Genomic DNA, 22,815 nt, shown 5'->3' on the forward strand with positions numbered 1-22,815 from the left:
TTGTCAGCACTCCTACACTCCACCCCCTATATCTTTATGGCCCGTGTAACATTTGTGTGCCATTCTCTCTCTGACCCTAGAGCCCGATACTGGGAAATGAGTTGCAGCCCTAAGCCACAGCAGCAATATAAACTGCAACAGGAAACGCCCCAGCCACCCAGTAAAGAGGTCCTTTCCTCACCCAGCCATTGGAGGGATTGTGAACTTCAGCATAAGTGGTGGTCCACGACAGGAAGACGTTACCCAATGTAGGAGGAAGGGACATGAATGCAAGCCTAGGGACGATAATACAAATGTCTTACAGACCACAGACATGGCAAATCTTTCTTAAGTAACAACAGGTGGGTGTTCGGTCCTCATTAGCTAATACCCGCGCTGGCTTTTCAACATTCTTCATTTTTGATGACCACTCTAGCTACTTCCTGCTGAAAAGCAGCATAGATAAGATTTGACGGATGAAAGTGCCTTGCATCTAATTGCAGACATTCCCTAGTACCAACTTGAATCCTCAGCCTTCATGGAGCCATTATTTTGGAGCTCTGGTGTATAGACTTAGCATCTTCTTCTGTATTTCATAATGTTGTCAGTTAAGTCAGTTCAGTTAAAGGGTTGTCTCCTTTCAGAAGGCTGTCCTATCAGTGGGCTCTCAAAGTCAGGCCTGTCCTGTGCAGTTCAGTAGAAAATTAGCCAGATCTGCAAGGAAACCAGAGGAATTCAGGATCCAGCCTATTTTTATAGGTAAACAGTCATTCAAGGATGATCAGGACTAGAATGTAGCTCCCATAAAGATGTGTTACGGAAACTTTTTTATTCCCTCTCTAAAATCACTCTGTCAAAGGTAGCCAAGTTAAGAGTTACATGTTTGTGGGGCGCCTGCATGGTTCGGTTCGTTGGGTGTCTGCCTTTGGCTCAGGTCATAATCCCAGGGTCCTGGGACTGAGCCCCACATTGGGTTCCCTGCTTGGCAGGGGACCTGCTTCTCCCTTATCTGTTCCCCCTGGTCATGCTGTCTCTCTGTCAAGTAAATAAAATCTTTAAAAAAAAAAATTTGTTTGTAAAGCAAATCCAGTTTTAACAAACTTAGTCCAATTATTTACATATGTGCAGCAAGAGTAGTGATTGGCTGTATAGGTTCTTTTAAATCCACTTTGCTAAAGCATCTCATAAGGAATTTCAGATTGAGCCTATAACAGTTTTTCAAGGCTAAGAGCCAAGCCAAGTACTTGCCTATGGATACCTGTAGAATTGGATTACTTCCTTCTCAAGGTCCCTAAAATATCCTGAAGTTCTTGAGGCTCCCAGGAAATGACCCTCCTTACTCACCTGGTAGGGCTCCTGGGAGCCTTTGTAAGCAAGGTAAGACTGATTATTTCCACAGGGCTTCTTGGGCTCCATAACATCAACCGTAGTTCCTTCATGCTGTCTGGTCATATTTGAGCCTATGCACGTCTCTCTCAAGACATTCCAGGGGATCCCTGGGTAGCTCAGCGGTTTAGTGCCTGCCTTTGGCCCGGGGTGCAATCCTGGAGTCCCAGGATCGAGTCCCACGTCAGGCTCCCGGCATGGAGCTTCTCCCTCCTCCTGTGTCTCTGCCTCTCTCTCTCTCTTTCTCTCTCTATCATAAATAAATGAATCTTAAAAAAAAAAAATAGGACATTCCAGTCAAACCCTTGGTAATATAACCAGTGTTTCCAATGGTGTCCTGTTCCAAGGAGAACAGAATCTTCTGGGGTTTATTCAAGTAACTTCAGTTGATTTCCCATTTTGTCATTGATGCAAGCTGCAGCCAAACCATTCCGAATATGAAATTCCTTGTAATTCACAACTCATACCTGGCATTAAGGACCCCCCAGGGCCTGTAGTTGTTCTACTAGCTTTTTTTTTTTTTTTTTTTTTTTTTAAAGAAAGCCTCTTGTTGGGGGCGCCTGGCTAGCTCAGTTGGTAAAGCATGTGATTCTTGATCTTGAGGTTGTAAATTCAAGCCCCATGTTGGGTGTAGCGATTACTTAAAAGTAAGAAAAAGAAAAGAATGCCTCTTGTTGGTTAGCAACCCAATTGGCTTCCCTTTTTAACCAAGGCATATAGAGATCCTTTTTTTTTTTTAAGGTTTTTTATTTTTAAGATCTCTACACTCAACATGAGGCTTGAACTTACAGCCCTGAGATCTAGAATCACATGCTCTTCCAACTGAGCCAGCCAGGTGCCCCTTGAAGGTCTTAACATTCGCAGTAGATGGGGAATAAAAGATGTCCAAGCCTGTAATCCCTTCACTGAGAGAATGGGAAGGTTTGTATTTTATCAGTGACCACTTCAGCATTACTTTTGTCTTACTGACTAGATGATGCCCAGGAACTTGACTGAATCAGACCTTGAATCTTGTCGGTATTTCCCTCCCATCCTAGTGACTAAGGACAAGTCAGCACATGTTAACATCGTCTGCATAATGATAAAGCACCGTTGCCTCCAGCAGCATTCATCTAGGGAACCAGCAGCTGTACAGGTTCCCAATTTGTGTGACCCACGAGGAGAGGCTTCACTACTTAGCTACACAAGCTGAATTCACCGGTTGTAGTTAGACCCCGGTCCTGTAGACCCCTCCCAATACACTGAGGAATGGGGGAAATATGCATGAGAAAACACTGGGGAGGAAGCCTGCTGATCTGTAGGTAGAGACCAACTTGTCTGACCTTGATAACTTGACCTTCTCCCCCAAATTTCGAGGGGCTTCCATAGATCAGTGTGTAGTCAGCACATTGTTAGAGCAGGTCCAGTCTGTTAGTGCGAGACCAGTAAATGGTTAATTCAGCCTGGGGCCTCTGGCCGGAGCCTATTGATTGCATGCACTAGGGGACAACACTGGCCTGCCCCTCCTCTCTAGGGATGGGGGTTAGCAGAGGCAGTTGGTTGCTGACACACCTGGCGGTTTTGAACTTCCTTCAAGGGAGTAACTACTTTGCCTTAGGCAATGCCTTCCAGATGCTCAGCAAGACTGAACTGGGTTGTATTTTCTCTTGGGGTCCCAGACAGCAGATCCTGCCACAGTTACTCACAAGCAGCCCAGATGGCCCCCTCTCCACCACTCTGTTGTGGGCAGGAGCCTCTGTTTTTCACCCTATTTCCCTTAGGAGGGATTTTTCAAGTTTTGCTTAAATCACCACGAAGCTACCAGAGAAATGGGCCGATCAAGCATAGCCATGAGGACAGACCCAGGTCCTCCGCCACGGGGGCTGACTGGCAGATCCAGGGCTCCAGCCCAAGGAAGAGAATCGTCCCCCCAGGCCTCTGAATGTTGGACGTAACTGGCATGTTGCATGACCAGTTCATGTGTAATTTCTCGTAGTTCTTTGACAGAGGCCAGGCTGTCTTAAAGCCAGCACTTATCCAGTCAAATTAGCTAAGCGCCTGCGATGCTCACCAGTGCCAGAGGCATGGAATCCTTGTTGCAGGGCAGGTTGAGCAGTGACCAAGGCCTTTTTTTTTGACATAGGAAACCCATGTAACATGGTACTGTCCCCCCAATATCCCACAGTCTAACACCCAAGCTGCCATCCCCCTCACCCTTCTGCTTCCTCCGCCTCTCAGGTAGCATACATGACAACTCCTTGGGCATTTTAACACGTCTCCGCATTCACGCACTGGCCCGAAATGCTCCAGAGACCCGGCCATCTCTCCCCACGTGGCCGTAGTTGGCCACCTTGGGATGTGGGGCCCCCCAGCCGGCCCCTTCCCCCACCCTCCCCAGAGACCACCTGCTCTCCCCCAGCACGGGCCTTGACCCAAGCTTGCTTTGTCTACAGTATCTTGCTGACCACACCAATTGTTAAAAGGTGGAGGAGGGTCACTAACGTATCCTCCAGCCTCAGAAGGGACTTCTTGAAAACCGAAGCCAGCCACTGAGTTTTACGCAGGGTAATTTCCGCGGACAGGACGGCTGTGCAGAGCACTGGGCAGCTGTGCGCCACTGCTGCTCTCTGCGCCTCGCCCCCCACAGCCGTCCAGACCTTAACCCCCCTCCCAGGAGGATGTGGGAGAGGCCCCGGGGTGGTTACCTTCGGGGTGGCCCTGTGCCAGGGGCCGCAGACGGCGTCCGTGTCGTCGGCACTCCTCTGCCGTCTTTCTCCTGTACATTCTTGGCACTGCTGTGTATCTGGCGCCTGTAGCAGAGAGGATACGTTTGGTCACCTTTGTTAAAAGCCTTTGGTCCTCTGGGGACATCATGTGTGTTTCCTCTGTCGAGGCCTTTGTTCTCCTGTCATCAAGCAGTTCCCTCAAAGCTGAAACTCAAGGAAAAAAAACCCTCTGTTTCTAAGTAGACTTGTTTTCCTTGTTTTGTTTTGTTTTTTGCAAGAAAAACTTTCTTAATCCTCTGGTAACCCTAAAACTTTGTTGTTGTTGTTTTTTGCAAGAAAGACTTTCTTACTCCTCTGGTAACCCTAAAACTAAAGTTTACTTTATCATTTCCAAGTTCCTGTTTTTTTCTCTCCAAGTCTCATTTCAAGAGTCTGCTTTTATAAACTGTTTAATAATAACTTTCAGCATTATCCCATTGAGCCAGTGTGCACTGCCGTTTCAGCACCTCTGTCCGCGTGGTCGTTTGTCAGTGTGACAAATGAGATTAGTTATTCAGTGTGGGGGATCCCTGGGTGGCGCAGCGGTTTGGCGCCTGCCTTTGGCCCAGGGCGCGATCCTGGAGACCCGGGATCGAATCCCACATCAGGCTCCCGGTGCATGGAGCCTGCTTCTCCCTCTGCCTATGTCTCTGCCTCTCTCTCTCTCTCTCTGTGACTATCATAAATAAATAAAAATTAAAAAAAAAAGTTATTCAGTGTGGTATCTTGTAAAATGATGGTTTTAAGTAATGGCCCATCTTTATTATGCTAAGTTCTTATAAATGTTGGTGACAGTTCTAACAATCAGAATTCATTTTAGGCTTTCTAAGGTTAAAAATCCAAGTAAATATTATATAGTTTAAAAGATATATACATACCCTCGATAGGTATTCAGCTGGTGTGTGCTGGTGGGGATACACCATGGAAGCACGTCCCTCCCACCGGTAATTAGCGGCTGCCCTGACCCTGAATGCCCTGCCCGCACCCCGAAGCCCGTCCTCCCATCTCTCAAGGTTGATGTCTGGCACAGTGGAGGATCTGCAGAACCTTGGTCCACCACAACACGCTCTACTGACACAAATATTTTGAAAAACATTGTCTTTCCCATCTGAAAAAAAACAAAGCCATTTACAACATGATTCTATTAATACCTTGACTATTGGTAATTGAGATTTTCCCAGAGTATAAGGCAATACAAAGTTGCCCTCTGTTTTCCTTTCTGTTGCTTGTTCTAATTTGAAAAACCAAACCAAACCAAACCCCAGCTTCAGGGCAGTTAGGAAGGGCAGGAGAGGGCTGAGAGGACTGGATGTTCATGGCGGAGGCCGGCCTGGGGGACCCAACCAGGCAGGTCCACCAGCAGAGTGGTGCAGGGGCCGCGGTGCGGAGGGCCTTGTGGGGAACTGGCTCGAGCAGGGGATGTCAGATGTTCTGGGTCTACAGGTACCTGTGGAGATCAGACCAAGCCACTGGCCAGCAGGGCAGGGCTTAGGCTGAAAGCAGGGCACTCAGCCTCGCAGAACTGGGCTCTCGGCCAAGGGTCCAGCACGACAAGGCCACACAGAAGCCAAAAGCTGGCACCAGCACCAGAATCTGCTCCGATACTGCTTCGGAAGAGTGGCTGTCAAGGGCACAAATCCGTGCGCTCCTGTCCCTGGATACCACTGACCGGCTGTAACATTACATTCAACTCCAGTGGGCTTTGACCCTGGTCTCTGCTGGCTCCCGTGATGGGTTCCATGTGACCGCTCCAACCGTGGTTGGCACCTAAGCTTTGACAGCCAGATGGGGAGAAACCATTACATTTCGTATCTCAAAGAGCAAGGCACCTTTTCCCAGAAGCCTTGGGCACGCTTTCCCTCCCATCTCTGTGCCCCAGACTGGGTTGTGTTCCCATCTGGGAACTGAAGTGAGCAGAGCAATGACATCCCCAACTGCATTAGGCCGGGGCTCCTGAACCAGACCCTGGCCAGGGGCCTGGGATCGCAAGGTTGGCAGGACTGGCTTAGGAGTATCAGGTGCCTCCCAAACTGTACCCCCCACTTGCCCCTGCTCCCAGACTGGGGTCACTGCCAGACCACACAGGTGCTACACAGTGGAGGGGACAGGGGAGTGAAGTGGACGGGGGAGAGACAACCCCAATCTCCATAGTGATTCCTCTGCTTGAGCACCCTCTGTGGGGTGGCAGCCAGACCAAGTGCAGAGACTAGACCCTGTTTTCTGCATCCTCCCATGAGCCTGGTAGAGACACAACCGACGTTCAAGAAATGTGGAATGAAAGAAATGCCTCATTAATCACAATTTCAGTGGATTCAGACATCCCTTAATCCGTATCACCACACCCATTGTACATGGTAGGAAACCGAGCCATGCGGAGTGACTAACCAGAGTCACAACAGGGTCTGCCTTTGGCCCAGGTCATGATCCCAGAGTCCTGGGATCAAGTCCCACATCGGCCTCCCCGCAGGGAGCCTGCTTCTCTCTCTCTGCCTGTGTCTCTGCCTCTCATGAATAAATAAATAAAATCCTAAAACACAACAAAACCCCCCGACTCTTGAGCTTCACTCAGTACTTGATCGCAGGGTTGTGAGTTCAAGCCCCATGTCGGGCTCCATGCTGGGTGTGGAGCCTACATAAAAAAAAAAAAAAAAAAAAGTCACAACAAAGTGTATACCTTTTTGTTGGTGAGCCCAAGGCTCTAACTGGCCTAACTTTATGACAGGTATGTCCTGGGCTGGGAGAGGCAAGAGGGGATGAACAAACAGCCCAAGAGGGAGCAAAGGAGGCCCAATGCCCAATCAAATGCAGGTGGAATGACGTGCAGCACTGTGTATGGTACTGCACTGTTTCTAAAGCGCTTTTCAAAGTCTCATAGTCTTACCCTACTTTTACCCTGCCTGTAGCTGAGAAGAACAGATGACAAGCCCATATGTGTCCAAACTGGGATACATAAATTTAGTCCCCGGAATTTTTTGAGAAAGTTTTGGTCCAGTTACTGAAATCAGTGTTAAAAATCTATCGAGTGATAAATAAAGAAGTACCCAGGGTCGGGGCACCGGGGTGGTTCAGTCGGTTAAGGCTTCGGCTCAGGTCACGATCCTGGGGTCCTGGGATTGAGCTCCGCATCAGACTCCCTGCATGGAGCCTGCTTCTCCCTCTGCCTCTGCTGCCCCCCGCCCCCCGCTTGTGTTTTTTCTCTCTCAAATAAATAAAATCTTAAAAAATTAAGTACCCAGTGTCATATTCCTGTCAAAAATGTATTTATACTGAGCCTAACTCCCGCAGCTTACAGGAAATGAAAGAAATCCAGAATATCTGTCACTCTACGAGACACCTGGCTTTGTCCATTCAAAAAGTCAGTGTTGCAGAAAACAAGTTCTAGGTTTAAAGAGATGAAAGGGACCAATAACAGTGCGAGACCCTGACTGGATCTTTGTTTAAAATACCTTAGTTGGGGGCAGCCCGGATGGCTGAGTGGTTTAGTGCCGCCTTCAGTCCAGGGCACTATCCTGGAGACCTGGGGATCGGGTCCCACGTCGGGCTCCCTGCATGGAGCCTGCTTCTCCCTCTGCTTGTGTGTCTGCCTCTCTCTCTCTGTGTCTCTCATGAGTAAATAAATACAGTTTTTATTTTATTTATTTTTTTTTAAAAGAGGTTATTTTTTTATTATTTTTTTGATTTTTTTTATTTATTTATGATAGGCACACCTAAATCAGAGAGAGAGGCAGAGACACAGGCAGAGGGAGAAGCAGGCTCCATGCACCGGGAGCCCGACGTGGGATTCGATCCCGGGTCTCCAGGATCGCGCCCTGGGCCAAAGGCAGGCGCCAAACCACTGCGCCACCCAGGGATCCCTAAATACAGTTTTTAAAATAAATAAAATAAAATACCTTAGTGGGGGGGCGGGGGGTCTTGGGTGGCTCAGCAGTTGAGTGTCTGCCTTTGGCTCAGGGCATGATCCCAGGGTCCTGGGATCGAGTCCCACATCTGGCTCCCCTCGGCCTGCTTCTCCCTCTGCCTACATCTCTGCCTTTCTCTGTGTCTCATGAATAAAAAATAAAATATTAAAAGAAAAAAAAGGCCAATGTAATTGATAGACTTGTGGTATCACTGTAGTGCACTGAAACTAATGTAATATGTGTATCAGTGACACTAGACTGAAAAAAAAAGTGAAGTAGAAACCACACTGAGGGGGTAGCCCGGGTGGCTCAGCGGTTTCGCGGCTGCTTTCACCCTGAGGTGTGATCCTGGGATCGAGTCCCACCTCGGGCTCCCTGCATTGAGCCTGCTTCTCCCTTTGCCTGTATCTTTGCCTCTCTCTCTCTCTCTGTGTGTGTCTCATGAATAATAAAATATTTTTTAAAAATAGAATACAAAATTTATTTACTTATTTACTTATTTATTTATTATTTATTGGGACACCTGGGTGGCTCAGCAGTTGAGCATCTGCCTTCGGCTGGTGTCATGATCCTGCGGTCTCGGGATCAAATTCCGCATCAGGGGCAGCCCCGGTGGCTCAGCGGTTTAAGCGCCTGCCTTCGGCCCAGGGTGTGATCCTGGAGACTGAGATCGAGTCTGACGTCAGGCTCCCTCCATGGAGCCTGCTTCTCCTTCTACCTGTGTCTCTGCCTCTCTCTCTCTCTCTCTCTCTCTCCTCTGTCTATCATGAATAAATAAATAAATAATTTTTTTAAAAAAATATTTTTATTAATGAGAGAGAGAGGCAGGCTCCATGCAGGGAGCCCAATGTTGGGACTCAATCTGGGGTCTCCAGGATCGTGCCCTGGGCCGAAGGCAGGCGCTAAACCGCTGAGCCACCCAGGGATCCCCAATAAATAAAAATTAAAAAAAAAAAAAAACACACTGAGCTAGCCCTGCACACACCGATGAGAACGGCCACCCAGAAGACTGGCAACGTCAGGGTAGGAAGGTGTGGAGCAGCGGGAACTCTTGTGGTGTGCTGGTGTGGGGATTACAGGACGGTAGGCAAAACCTACCTCCAAAGGCTTAGATTCCCACATTCATAGTAGCTGGATTCACAACGGCCCAAACCTGGAGATGACTGTTAGATCGCCAACTGGGGCAAAGCTAAACTGGGCTACACCACAGGCAGGCAGCTCGGCTCCGAGCAGCAAGCCGACAAGTGGCAGCAGGCACAAGGACGATGTACGAGGCGCCCCGGCACATGAAATCCTAGAACAAGCTAAACTTACCTAGAGGGGCACCTGGGGTGGCTCAATCAGTTAAGCTTCTGCCTTCAGCTCAGGTCATGATCCCAGGGTCCTGGGATCAAGCCCCACGTCAGGCTCCCTGCTCAGTGGAGAGTCTGCTGCTTCTACCATCACCTTGCTTGTGTTCTCTTTCTCTCTCAAAAAATTAAATCTTAAAAAAATAAAATACAATAAACTTACCTATAGAGACAGAACACAGATTTACCTGGGGCTGGAGGTCAGAGAGGATCAGCTGCAAAGGGACAGCAGGGAACTTTCTGGGGCTTGGGGAACATGTCCCATATCGTGTGTGGCCCTGATGACACACATAACTACATTTGTCAGAAGGTCCTCTTGAGACAGGTGCATTTTCCTTTGGGTAAATTATATCTCAATAAAGTGCATTTAAAATATATTTTACGTGGGATCTCTGGATGGCTCAGCGGTTGAGTGTCTGCCTTCGGCTCAGGTCATGATCCCAGGGTCCTGGGATCGAGTCCCACGTCGGGCTCCCTGCAGGGAGCCTGCTTCTCCCTCTGCCTGTGTCTCTGCCTTTTTATGTGTCTCTCATGAATAAATCTTTAAAAAAAAATAAAATATATTTACTTTTTTTTTTTTTTCTCTTCTGTGGGCTCTTTTAGACAGGGTTTCTCAAAATGTGGTTTCTGGGCCCTCTGCATCAGCATCACCAGGAAAGCTGGTAAAAATCAGCAGCTCAGGCCTGGGTGGAGGAGTCATGTGCACCTGCCGCAGGCGGCTCCTGCACCACGGGAGGGACCTGCCGGTGCCACCAGCCAGTGCTGACAGTGCCATGGTGACGTGTGTATGTCACACGCGAGCAGCGGGCAGTCCCGTGGGGGGGGAGGAGAGACTAGAGCAATTACTCAGAGGAATTCTGTGCAGACCAACCCGCTTTGTAGCTTCCCCAGCTCCTGCTTCGTAGAAAGGGCAAGATGCCCCTTGGCGAAGGGGGTGTGCACAGGCTGTGAGAAGGGGCAGCCCAGGCTTACCTTGAAGCCTGCAATTCTCAAGCTGGGCTGCGCATCGGAATCTTGTGGACCTTTTAAAAAGTCTAATCCTTTTTTTATTTTTTTTAAGATTTTATTTATTTGACAGGGAGAGAGAGAGAGAGAGAGCCAACAAGCAGGGGGAGCAGCAGAGGGAGAGGGAGAAGCAGGCTCCCTGCTGAGCAGGGCTCGATCCCAGGACCCCAGGATCCTGCCCCAACCTGAAGGCAGATGCTCAACTGCTGCACCACCCAGGCGCCCCTTAATTCCTCTTTTAATCCTAGTAGCACATAAATACGGGTTCTTAAACACACGCGCATGTGGCTTTAGTAATACTAGTGTACACAGGATTAAACAAGTTTGGTCCCTCAGTAATCTAACTCCTGCTCCTTGGAGACACTGAGGATTTTTATTTTTTTATTTTTATTTATTTATTAAGATTTTTATTCATTCATGAGAGACACGCACACAGAGAGGCAGAGACATAGGCAGAAGGAGAAGCAGGCTCCCTGCAGGGAGCCCGACGTGGGACTCGATCCGGGTCTCCAGGGTCAGGCCCGGGGCTGAAGGTGGCGCTAAACCGCAGGGCCACCCGGGCTGCCCGGTTTCCCTGTTTCTAAATAACATGCTGGCACTGCTGTTTCTTGCCCGGCCCCCCCAGGACAGGGCTGGGGGCTTCCCAGGGCCGCGCATCGGAAGTTCCCGGCTCTTCCCCTTCCTCGCCACGTGGTGCTGACCAACTCTGGGCTTCGGGGTGCACCAGCCGCCTCACCGCGGCCACCCGTGTCTTTCTACCTGCACAGGTGCTCCCCAGGGTCCCTGGCCCAGCCGGACACGGCCGGAGGGCTCCTGCGGGTAGAGGGGCCGCTGTCCCGCTTGCCGCGCCTGGGCTCGGCCCGTCCTACCGGCGGAGCGCCGCGCGGGGTGCCGGGCGCCCAGGCCAGGTGCGGGGTGCAGCCCGGGGCCGGTCGCCGGGAGGGGCCGCGGGGTGAAAGCAGCCCTCCGGGCCACCCCGCGGCCACCCCATCTGGCCTGGGGGCCCCGCCTGTGGGCAGAAGAGCTGCCTCCAGCGTCCCACGCTTTTTTTTTTTTTTTTAAGATTTTATTTATTCATGAGAGACACAGGCAGAGGGAGAAGCAGGCCTCGACCCCGGGGCTCCAGGCTCAGGCCCTAAACCGGGGGGCCCCCTGGATCCCCACCTCCCACGCTTCTGATTTCCTTTGTTGCTGCAGCTCCCTGGGCTTCCCCTGCCTGGGCAGGGCCCCCCTCCGCATCTTCCCAGCCTCCAGCCTCAGCGGCTCAGAAGCCCCCAGCACCGCCCTCTCCCCCCGGGGGGGCACCTCGCATTTGCTGTCCCCCGGACACTGCTGGGATGTTGTCGCTGCCGGCCCAGGCGAAGCCTCACTCCCTGTGATCGTGACAGCCAGGGGGCAGCACCCGTGGGTGCTGGGGTCTCCTGGGCCCCTGAGGCCAGGGGCTTGCATGGGTGACTAAGCAGGTGAGGCAGAGGATAGGAAACGGCCACTTTAATGAGGGAGAAACATCGGCTCAAAATGCTAAAAAACCATCCCCGGGTAACTCAACAAATCCGCCTCAGAAGCTGGACACTGAGCTCGGGGCCTGGAAAGCCACCTTGCCCTTGGATGTGACCTGCCCGCGTCAGGACCGGCCCCCCCGCCACTCAGGAAGGGCCCCGCGGGCGCCGAGCAGGGAGACCTGGAAGCCTGGGTCCAGCAAGAGGCCGCCCCAGCCGGCCAGCTGGCTGCCCCCGGGCGCCGGCCCCCAGGTCACTTGGCCCCCTTGGCACAGACCCATGGTCTTGGCGAGGCGCAGTCCAGGGCCACGAGCTTGCCCTCCTCCAGGCCTCCGCACTGGGGATCCAGCCGGTCCTCATCGTCCTCCGGGAGTCTGCGAGGGTAAGAAGAGGGGACGGGGCTCAGGATGACAGAGCCTGCTAGCAGCGTGGATGCTGCACGGGGCTAGGGGAGTTTGGAGAGGGCTCTGGGGCAGGGGTAGCGGTCACGAGGATGCCTATAGCTCAAGGGCACCACCCAACGCCTCTGTGCAGCTCCCCTTATCTATGGAGCAGGGTGACAATCCTGCTTGGGTGGACACTCTGTGCCCAAACAAGGGATGGGGTGACCGAGACTAAACGAAACTAAGGCCCCAAGCCAGGTGGGGTGAGAAGGGTAGGCTGTCTCCCAAGAGGTACCCGAGGCTGGTGGGGGAACACATGGAGGATCACATCAACAGTGGGGCAGGTGTCCGCAGAGGGAAAGGCCTCCATCCCTTCTTTGGCATCTGCTGTGATGTCAATCTGGTCATACCAGAGCCCGAGGGGCCACCCACCCAAGCCCACTGTCACTCACAGCTGGGGCGATACTGGGGCCCCGTCGATCCAGTGCCAGCCGTGGCGGCCTCGCCGGGCTCCCACCCAGGAGTGCTTGCTGACTGGGTATCTGCTCAGGAAGTCCTGAAGGAGAAAAGCAGCTGGTCACCCCTCCTCCCACCTGGGGCTGTGTTGTCTCCCTCTCTGCCCTGCGTCCAGCAAGTTCTCAGCTCACACGCCAGGGAACTGCCTGCGCTCAACCCAGCTCTCCCAGCACACCGGGAATTGGAAAGCCGTATCGGCTGCTTGCTGGGTGCCAGACACGATGCTCGGGCCTGGGGACCGGGGGTGATCCCATCTCAGCCTCGAGGGAGACAGCTTGTTAACACCAGTCCCCACCGAGCAGCGTGTGATGGGTACTGCGTGGACAGAGACGAGGGGAGAAAGCGCACCGGGTAAGCCGATAGCCAACAGCCTGCCTGTGCCGGAGGCGAGGGGCAGGGCTGCAGACTTGGCCTGAGCAGAGGGTCAGCAGTGCACTCGCCAGTTACAGCACAATATTAGGCCTTTTATTTATTTTTTTAAAGATTTTATTTATTCACGAGAGACAAAGAGGCAGAGACACAGGCAGAGGGAGAAGCAGGCTCCATGCAGGAAGCCCGAGGCAGAACTCGACCCCAGGACCCTGGGATCACGCCCTGGGCCAAAGGCAGATGCTCAACCACTGAGCCACCCAGGTGCCCAATATTAGACCATTAAAAAAAAAAAAAAAAAAGACAAGTATGGAGACCGTGGAGCAGTAAGAGGAACATTATGGCACATAAAGGGTTACAGCGAATAAAAACGCTGAACCAGAGTTGTGGCATGATTACAGTGACGACAAAATGTGCTCGCACAAGAATACGGACACACAAGGCACAAAAACCAAAAAGTATGTTAGAGAGCTGCTAGAGATGACCTTTCTCTTAAATATTTGTCCTTGACATCATCTTGTTTTTAGCAACAAGTTAAAGCAGAAAACGGTATTTAAAAATGTTTAACTTGTAAAAAGATGAGTTGTGGGGCAGCGAAGCTGGGGTAGTTCCAGACCGTGACTTGCTGCCACAGCACAGGAGCCCTAACATCCTGGCTACCACTTGGACGAGTGATGCTGCTTTGGAGAATAAACCCAAGAACATAAAGGGGAGAAAATGAACTTACCCCAAGATAACACGGTGTTATCTAGAAAGAAAAAATGGAAACCACCCAAATGCTCAGGCCTCGAACTAACTGGGCAAATTACAAGATAGCAACACGACGGGAAGTCACATTGCTGATAAAGACGCCAAGCGGCATGTCGGTGAGGATGCAGAGAGAGGGGAACCCTCGTGCACTGTGGGTGGGAATGCAAGCTGGTGCGGCCGCCCTGGAAAACAGTGTGGAGGGGCCTCACGGAGTTAGAAATAGAGCTACCCTATGAGCCAGCAATGGCACTCCTGGGTATTTACCCCAAAGATACAGATGCAGTGAAATGCTGGGACACCTGCACCCCAGTGTTTATAGCAGCAATGTCCACTGTAGCCAACTATGGAAAGAGCCCAGATGTCCATTGACAGATGAAAAGATAAAGATGTGGTCTGTTGGTCTGTATATACAATGGAATATTACTCAGCCATTCAAAAAAAAAAAAAAAAAGAAATCTTGCCATTTACAATGACGTGGATGGAACCAGAGGGCATTATGCGCTAAGCGAAATAAGTCAGTTAAAGACAATTATCATATGATTTCACTTCCATGTGGAAGTTAAGAAACAAAACAGGATCACAGGGGAAGAGAGGAAGAAATAAAACCAAGATGAAACCAGAGAGGGAGGGATCCCTGGGTGGCGCAGCGGTTTGGCGCCTGTCTTTGGCCCAGGGCGCGATCCTGGAGACCCAGGATCGAATCCCATGTCGGGCTCCCGGTGCATGGAGCCTGCTTCTCCCTCTGCCTATGTCTCTGTCTCTCTCTCTCTCTCTGTCTGTGTGACTATCATAAATAAAAAAAAAAAAAAAAAAAAAAAGAAACCAGAGAGGGAGACAAACTGTAAGAGACTCTTAATCATAGGAAACAGAGTTGCTTGGGGGGTGGGGGGGTGGGGTGGGGGTGGATGGGGTAACTGGGTGATGGGCATTAAGGAGGGCACGTGATGTGATGAGCACTGGGTGTTATGTGCAACTGATGAATCACTGAACTCCACCTCTGAAACCAGTAATACATTATATGTTAATTGAATTTAAATTTAAAATTTTTTTAAAAAGGTTTAAACAAAAGATTCCAAGTAACGTAGAAAATATAAGAAAGTGTAAATAGATAATTACACTGAGTGAAGAAAAACGATCACACCAGCAAGTACACGTTGCTCACAACATCCAGAAGCCTCTATTCATGAGAAAATTAGAAGTACGCCGGCCTAAGGGAGTTCAATGCACGCCCAGCTTTTCCCTAGAAAGCTGAGAAAGCCAAACCTCTAATATCTGTCCCTGGTTATCAGAAAGGAAGCATGAGTAATGACGGTCCCCTTGGTGCCACTCCTCGCCGTCCCTCGGGTCTCCGTGCCAAGGTCCCTTCCTGCGGGGACACAGTGCTGAGCTGTCTAGGGTAAGCTCCCCCCGCACCCCCGGGGCCGTGGCCGCCCTTGGGAGCTTGTGCACGAAGCCCACGGCCTGTCCCTCTCCCGCGTGGGGCAGTGACCGAGGTGAAGCTGGGGCGTCCTGTGCACCGCGGCGGTGACAGCCCTTTGCACAGCCAGCCAGTATCCCGCAGCGGCCCCCGGCTCTGCGCCAGGACCCAGTGAGCGCTCAGGCCAAGTGCAGGTCCCGTGTCCCGTCCTCAAGGGGCCACCAGCCAGGGAGCAGCAGAGGGAGACCCAGGAACCTTGGGCCGGGGGGCTGCTGAGCTCACTCCTTCCCAAAGGCTGGAGGGCAGGTCGAGCGCAGAGGCAGGGCCCCCGCGAGCAGGGCTGTGCAGGGGGCCTAGGGGAGGCCGAGGGCCGGCAGCGGCAGGGTGGGCCAGCCCTGGGCAGGGGCTGCAGCAGAGCCGGGCGCCTGCCAGCAGCACCCTCCGCCTGGGAGCCCTGCTGCCTGTGCGGGAAGGCAGAGCAGGGTCCGGGGCTTCTCCCTGGCCGGGCCACCCCGTATTCAAACCCCGGGTCTGGGCGGCCTTAGGCCAGCACCCAGGCTTTCCTCCAAGACAGGGCATGTCGGCTAGGAGGCCTGAGAGGGTGTGTAGAAAGCCAAGGGCCTGTGGTCCACGCTCAGTAGTGGGCGCCCTCCGCTCTGGGCCGGGGGCTGTGCACACACAGACGTACCCGGCCTTGCCAAGGGCTCCTGCCCTCCAGCCGTCTGTCCATCCTGACCCCAGGCCGCCTGGCTGTCCCCCCCACCTCCAGGCCCACTGACGGGAGGCATGGCCTGTCCCTGCCCACTCGCTCCTTCCACCCTCTTTCCTCCGACTCCATGGACTTACTCTCACGGCTGGCAGAAATGACGGCGTGAGAAAAGCATCATCCAGAGACCTAAATTCTAGAAATCTGTGAGTCATTTAGGGTTCCAAGAACTGCTCTGTCGTGATGCCACTGATGTCCCAGGCCATGAGAAGAATGTACTTAAAATCTCAAGTGGAGGGAAATTATCTGCTCTGCCTTCAAACATTTCTTTTTTAAAAATTGTGGTAAAAAAAAAAATTGTGGTAAAATACCTATCATGGAATTCAGCACTTTAACCATTCTTAGGGGTACGGGTTGGTGGCATCAGGGCCAGCCACACTGTTGTGCGCCCATCACTGCCACTGCCTCCAGAACCCTTCCATCTGCTCAGACAGAAACCTCATGTGCACCCACCACTCCTGCGACCCCCGAGCATCCCTGCTTTCTGCCTTCATACGCTTCTACCTTAATATTTAAATGCCCCAGTTAATTTTCTTAATCCTATGATGAGCATTTCTTCGTGTTTTTTCCACCTTTCTGCAGTCGACATGTGTGGCTTCCAGTGTATGACACTTACGGTGGCTTCTTGCTCCCTGCACCCTTGAAAACACAGCTGTTCTGGAACCAGTGGAGGGAGTCTGATGACATGGACAGCACTTAAAGGTTCTCGCTTTCTCTAACCCTGAGCAAAACCAGCTCTTGGGGGGAATGAGACCTGCTCCTCTGATGGCTGTGAGTACCACTGACACTGTGGTTTGTCCCTGGGAGTGTGTGTCCCAGCTCCCTCGGCCAGCCTGTCCTAGGCTGCTCCTCCCCACCCCCACCCCAGTGCCTCCTGGAGTGTCTGGCTCTCTTCCAGAGCTTGGAAGGATTCCAGAGCTCTACAGTCATCCTACTCCAGATTTTAACTGCCCAGGACTCAAATCTTCACCTTGCTCTTTTTGCAAGGAGCTTACCCAGAGTTTTCTATATACTTACTTAAGTTCCAAATAATTGATCCTGTAATGCTTAGTTTTAAAGGAATTCTTCATCTCAAGCTTGCAGTTTGGATAGTTTAAGCCCATCACCCCCTTGGAGGACCCACCAGCTCACAGGGAGGTTTTTGCTCCGAGGGCTGAGGTCGTTCTGGACTGAACCTGTGTACTTAGAGGCTAGAGGGCACAGACAGGCTTTCTGAGGACACTTGCTGTTCTCAGTGGGTCCCCGCCAGGTTCGGCACCTCCCCAGCTGTCTAGGGACCCACCTCCCTTCCCATTCCCACTGGCTTACACTTTGCAGATGCAATCAGGGGCCTGGTAAGGTTCCCCAGCCCTGCCCATTCTTATCTGGCAAACATATGAACTTGGGGCCCTAGCAAAACCCTATATACTGATCTTCCTCAGGCTACCGTCCCCCTGGCATTTCCTCCCAATTATACACAGCACACATTTACAGAACGTTTAGCACATTAAAAGAAATTAAAAGAAAAAAATCACTCATAATCGTGGCCCCAGTGGTAACCAGGATTAGAATAATTAATATACATATTTCCTTTCCATGTGTTTTCTTTGCCTGTGTATTTTTACCATACTGAAATTGCAGATTTGATGTTTTTCAATCTACATCATAACTTTTTCATTTCCCCATGTTTTCTGAAACATAAGTGCTATTCCTGGTAATAAAATAAGCCACTGTAAAGATTTTCTCCAGCACAGTTTTATATCCACCACCAGGGAACTCTCCCAGAAAGAAAAAGGCAGGAACCCCCTTCCCTACTGTACGGTGTAGAATAGCTTTGGGGTCAGGACTGAGCAAGAGCAGTCCAAGAAAACAGATATGAGAAATCCTAAGTAAAATATTAACAAGTCAAATCCAGAAGTACTGGGGGAATAAAAAAATCATGGCTCGGTTAACTATTACAGGAGGCCTAGAATAAAAAAAAAATCAATGTAATTCACATAAAAAGGAGTAAACAAAAAGGTATTCTCAATAGACACACAAAAAAGCATCCAATGAAATTAAACTTATTCGTATTTAAAACTCTTAATAAAATAGTAATAGAAAGGAATTTTTTTTTAAGATTTTATGTATTTACTCATGAGAGACACACAGAGAGAGAGAGAGGCAGAGACACAGGCAGAGGGAGAAGCAGGCTCCATGCAGGGAGCCCGACGCAGGACTCAATCCCGGGACTCCAGGATCACACCCTGGGCCAAAGGTGGCGCTAAACCGCTGAGCCACCTGGGCTGCCCAGGAGTTTCTTTAAATGATCACAGAGGGGAAAATAAAAGACAAGAATGGGAGAAGATGACAGCATATGAGTAATGTCAACAAAACTTTGGTAGCCAGACAACTGTAATCTGCTGAGCAGACCCAAGAAAGCTCGGTGGTTTTTCAAGGAAAAGGTAGAGAGGAAGCCAAGAAAGATGCCAGTTGGAATTGCAATGCCCCCAAATGCTCACATATTAGAGGAAACAGGTCCTTTTGGAGGTCAAGGTATAGGGAAAGGGCCTGGAAAGACAGCTCTGGTTAAAAGTCTATAAAGGAGTAATTAAATCCTCTCTGCTCCCCCTGCCCACAAAATCCACTCACGCCTCCCATACAGCCAGGGCACAGTAAACTTTGAGAGAAACCATAGGGTGCTGGGGAATCCAGAGCACCAGGTTTGGCTGAGGGTTAGAGGTACTCACACTAAAAAGGGGGAGGAATTAAGTGCTTCCTCCTTACAACTGAAATCTTGGCCCTCTTTCCCCACGGCTCCTGGAATGCTGTCATCTTAGCATCACTTAAAAAAAAAAAAAAAACAGCCCCAGTGATTCCTCCATTGCAAAGCCTGCCTCTAAGAAAGCCCAATGCATCCCCTCACCTCCACCTGGACACCCCCGACATAGAGCTTCCAATCTGTTCTTTAGTGTCTTCCTCTTGATTATGACAGCTAAGGATCATCAGATATTTTAGGAAATTTTCTAACATGAAAAGACAAAAAAATCCCACCCCACAACAACCCAATACATAGAATGAAAGGTAACTGCAGAAAAAACAGACATAATACAGAACGAATACAGAATGAATACAGAAATACAGAACGAATTTCAAAAACAAAGTTAGATATAAGTACTGTCTATAAGGAGATGAGAGAGGATATCACATCCTTGAATCGAACAGGGCACCAGAAACAAGGAACATCTGAAGAACCCAGAAGACTTCTCAAAATTACAAACAACGCAGAAGAAAAGGAAAAGGACTGACAAAGGGATATGACTGTTCAATATCAGAACAGAGGGGGAACAGAAGTGAAGGCCCTAAATGTGGGGGTGGGGGGCTGAGGAGGGAAAGGTCACATACAAAGGATCGGGGGATCAGACTTATTAAATGGTAAGATTGAACGATGGAAAGTAATGGAGCGAATCCGGCACAATTCTTGGGGAAAACTATTTCCACCCCATAATTCTATACCCAGCCAAGCTATCAGTCAAAAGAGCCTAGAATAAGAGTATCTTCAGATATGACAGGTCTCAAGAAATTTACCAGGCATGCACTTTTTTTCTAGGAAACTTACAGTGTATGTGCTCCACCAAGAAAAGGCTATAAACCAAGAAAAAGTCTTAAGGTGTAGGAAATGGGCATCCCACACAGGAAAGAGGCAAAAACATACCAAGGATGGAGACGAGATTCCAAGCCGACAGCTGTGTAGAAGGCCTAGTTAGAAACCAGTCCTGACTGGAGCCAAGAAAGGAGCACTCCAGGAGGCTGTCTGGCCAGCTACCTGACATGTTTTCTGTGGGTTTTCTTGTTAATTTTAGGTCCAGGCTGCCTGGCCCACCTTGACCTTCAGGTCACATCTTCCTGTCATGTGCCCTGAGCACCACATACCTCTCCACAGGACAGATCAATATCATGATTGAACACCTATTTCTATGATTTCTTTATTTTTCTCTTTCTCTTTCTCTCTTTCTCTTTCTTTCTTTCTTTCTGACTTGATTCTTTGTCTGACAGAGAAAGAGAAAGCGCACAAGCACGAGGAGAGGCAGAAGGGGGCTCGATCCCACGACCCTGAGATCATGACCTGATCATGAACCAAAGGCAGATGCTTCACCGACTGAGCCCCTCAGCCAGGTGCCCCTCTCTGGTTTCTTGCTTAACGTCTGCCTCACTCACTGCTCTGTGAGCCGTGTGAGGTGTAGGCTGGGGGATCTGGATCATCGCTGAATCCCCAGCGCCAAGCACGGCATAGGTGCTCGATAACTATTTATGGAACCACTGACTGAGGGATCATTCCCTGTTTACTGTGTGGCCACAGGCTGGGTGGGAGCATCCCTGCTCCCATCTGCCCAGCTCCACCTCTACTGCTTAGAATGAAGAGGAAATTGAAGACCTTGGAGCCCTGATGTCCCGTCTTCCTGCATGTTGCTTTGTTTCCCCAGGCCTGGGTGATTTTTTCTGTAATGCGGAGTTGGACTAGATCTTAGCTAGGCATCTGTGCTCTATACCGATACCTCCATCCTCCCCCTGCCCACTGCCCCCTCCTCACCTGGGTGTGGCTCAGCAGCGGGAGGGTAGCATGGTGAGTCGAGCAGAAAGCCTGGCTGGCCTCCCAGGCCTGAGCTTCGGTGGAGAGGTAGTAGCAGTGCTCCTCGGACCACATCCAGCCCTGGGGGCACGGCTGGCACCTGGCCCCTGCAAGCACACAGACCACTCTGAAGAGCCGAACGTATGCATGTTGAAAAAAAAAATCAAAATCTGACTACCGTATTGAGTGAGGGGGCAAATCTGGAGCATGGGGCTGGCAAGCCACGGGATGGCAAGCAGGGTGGGCAGGGCCCTGGGCAGGCTGTAGAGCCTGTGCAGTGCACCAAGGCCCCTGCCCCCCGGGGAGGCGGCTGTCAACCCCTGCTTGTCAGGGCACTGGGCCATGTCCGGGGGAGACAGGAGCTCTCTCTCCTTCTCTTTGCTCACCGAGCCCCATGTCTTCATGTTACATCTGCCCAGTGGGGATGTCTTTTTCTAATTGTCACCAAGCTGCTATAAGGACTAGATGCCCTGGTGGTAGACAGAGGACAGGAGAGGAGGCACCATACCTGCTCTAGAAGCCAGAGCCACAATGGCGACTGCGGACACGGCCAGAAACACAGCCATGACCGCCAGGGCCCAGCGCAGGGACTTCATGTACACAGGCAGCCCTGGGGTAGGGGACAACCAGGAGAGACAGGTTAGAGGGAGCCAGGCGCAACCACACCCAACTCAGAACCATGGTGGCCCATACACCAGCACCCCTCCACACCCAGCCCAAGACACCACGAAAATCTACTCAATTCAGGCTAGACCTTCCTATTTGGGAGAAGAATGCTAGGAGATACTCAGCTTTTCAAATAACCAGAAGACCTGGGAGTCTGTTTCGAGAGAAAGAACAAACGATTGGGTGACAACCATCTGCTGAGCACTTGACATGCAGCAGACACAAGGAACAAACACCACCCAGGACAGGGCAAGGCCTCTGAACTCAAAACGGTGCCAGGAGATGAAGTTCCAAACAAGAGAGGATTGCAGGTCCAGTTTAAACTTCCACAGACCTGGGTTCAAGTCTTGACTCGATGGGGGCCTCCCCACACACGTTTTGGTGTTTGTCCATTTTTTTTAAAAAAAGATTTTATTAATTTATTCATGAGAGACAGAGAGTGATTGAGAGAGAGACAGGCAGAGGGAGAAGCAGGCTCCATGCAGGGAGCCCGATGTGGGACTCGATCCCAGGTCTCCAGGATTGGGCCCTGGGCTGAAGGTGGCGCTAAACCGCTGAGCCACCTGGGCTGCCCTGGTGTTTGCCCGTTTTGACAGTGCAATCACCTGCCTCTTCTATCTCTCCAGATCACGGGGGAGCACTGTACATAGGTATCTGGCCGGGCGGGCTTTGCAGGTGGCAGAGCAGTAGACAGATGGCAGTCACTAGCCGCTCAAGGGCCCGGGGACCAGAGAGCTGGAATGAGGCTGCAGAGAGAAAAGGATCTCCAGAGACAGACAGGAGGAAAGGTGCCCGCGAAGGCTCCGAGAGAGAACATACTCGAATGCCAGATGCTGCTCTGGTGACGGAGTGAGGAACCAGGAAGGCCAGAGGCGAGAACAAGGAGAAGAAAACACAGTAAATGGTTAATCCCGGCCATCGGCAGTTCTAAGCAGCTATCCACCCGGAAACATCTAAGGGAACCGAGCGCTCCTGAATTTGATCTCTGCCAGGACACAGAAGCATGAAATCAATTAATGCAAGAGGAAGTCTATTTATTTACTTTTTTAAAAAAAGAATTTAAATTTATTTGAGAGAGAGAGAGAGAGCACAGCACAAGCAGGGGGAGCGGCAGGCAGAGAAAGGGAGAAGCAGGCTCCCTGCTGAGCAGGGATTTTTTTTTCCCCCCATGCAGGGCTCAATCCCAGGGCCCCAGGATCTTGACCTGGCCGAAGGCAGATGCTTAACTGACAGCCACCCAGGCGCCCCGAGGCCTCTCTTTAAATTCAGGTTCAATTTAAATTTCCCAGACACTTGGCTGCCAGGGCATGTAGGACCCACATCTCAGGGATGAAGGCTGAGTATGCCACATATCCAGCGGAAGGGTCCCTAGAACTCAATCATCATAGTTTTGCCAAAGCCTGAAACAGCAGAAGTTACTTCTCCAGCAAACACTTTATTATTTTGAAAAGACTAATTCCATTCTTAAAACCACATGCATATTCATATATACCTTCACA

General features: G+C 50.8%; 1 protein-coding gene across 3 annotated transcripts in view; it reads right to left on the reverse strand.

The window, feature by feature from the left end:
* Positions 1-22,815, reverse strand: part of KLRG2 (killer cell lectin like receptor G2) — a 36,986-nt gene that overhangs the window by 8,701 nt on the left and 5,470 nt on the right. Inside the window, exons 2-6 of one of the 3 annotated variants that reach the window (XM_055335171.1) lie at positions 21,159-21,260; positions 20,612-20,757; positions 12,697-12,800; positions 12,139-12,235; positions 4,050-4,154 (exon numbers count right to left, since the gene is read on the reverse strand). In XM_055335171.1, the coding sequence (XP_055191146.1) occupies positions 4,050-4,154; positions 12,139-12,235; positions 12,697-12,800; positions 20,612-20,757; positions 21,159-21,260 (554 nt within the window). Of the gene's footprint in view, positions 1-3,528; positions 4,155-11,836; positions 12,236-12,696; positions 12,801-20,611; positions 20,758-21,158; positions 21,261-22,815 lie in introns of those variants that run through there. The other 2 variants (XM_055335170.1, XM_055335172.1) reach the window with 2 other exon arrangements.

The sequence above is a fragment of the Nyctereutes procyonoides genome, unplaced genomic scaffold (genome assembly GCF_905146905.1).
Source record: "Nyctereutes procyonoides isolate TBG_1078 unplaced genomic scaffold, NYPRO_anot_genome, whole genome shotgun sequence".
NCBI classification, from domain to species: Eukaryota; Metazoa; Chordata; class Mammalia; order Carnivora; family Canidae; genus Nyctereutes; species Nyctereutes procyonoides.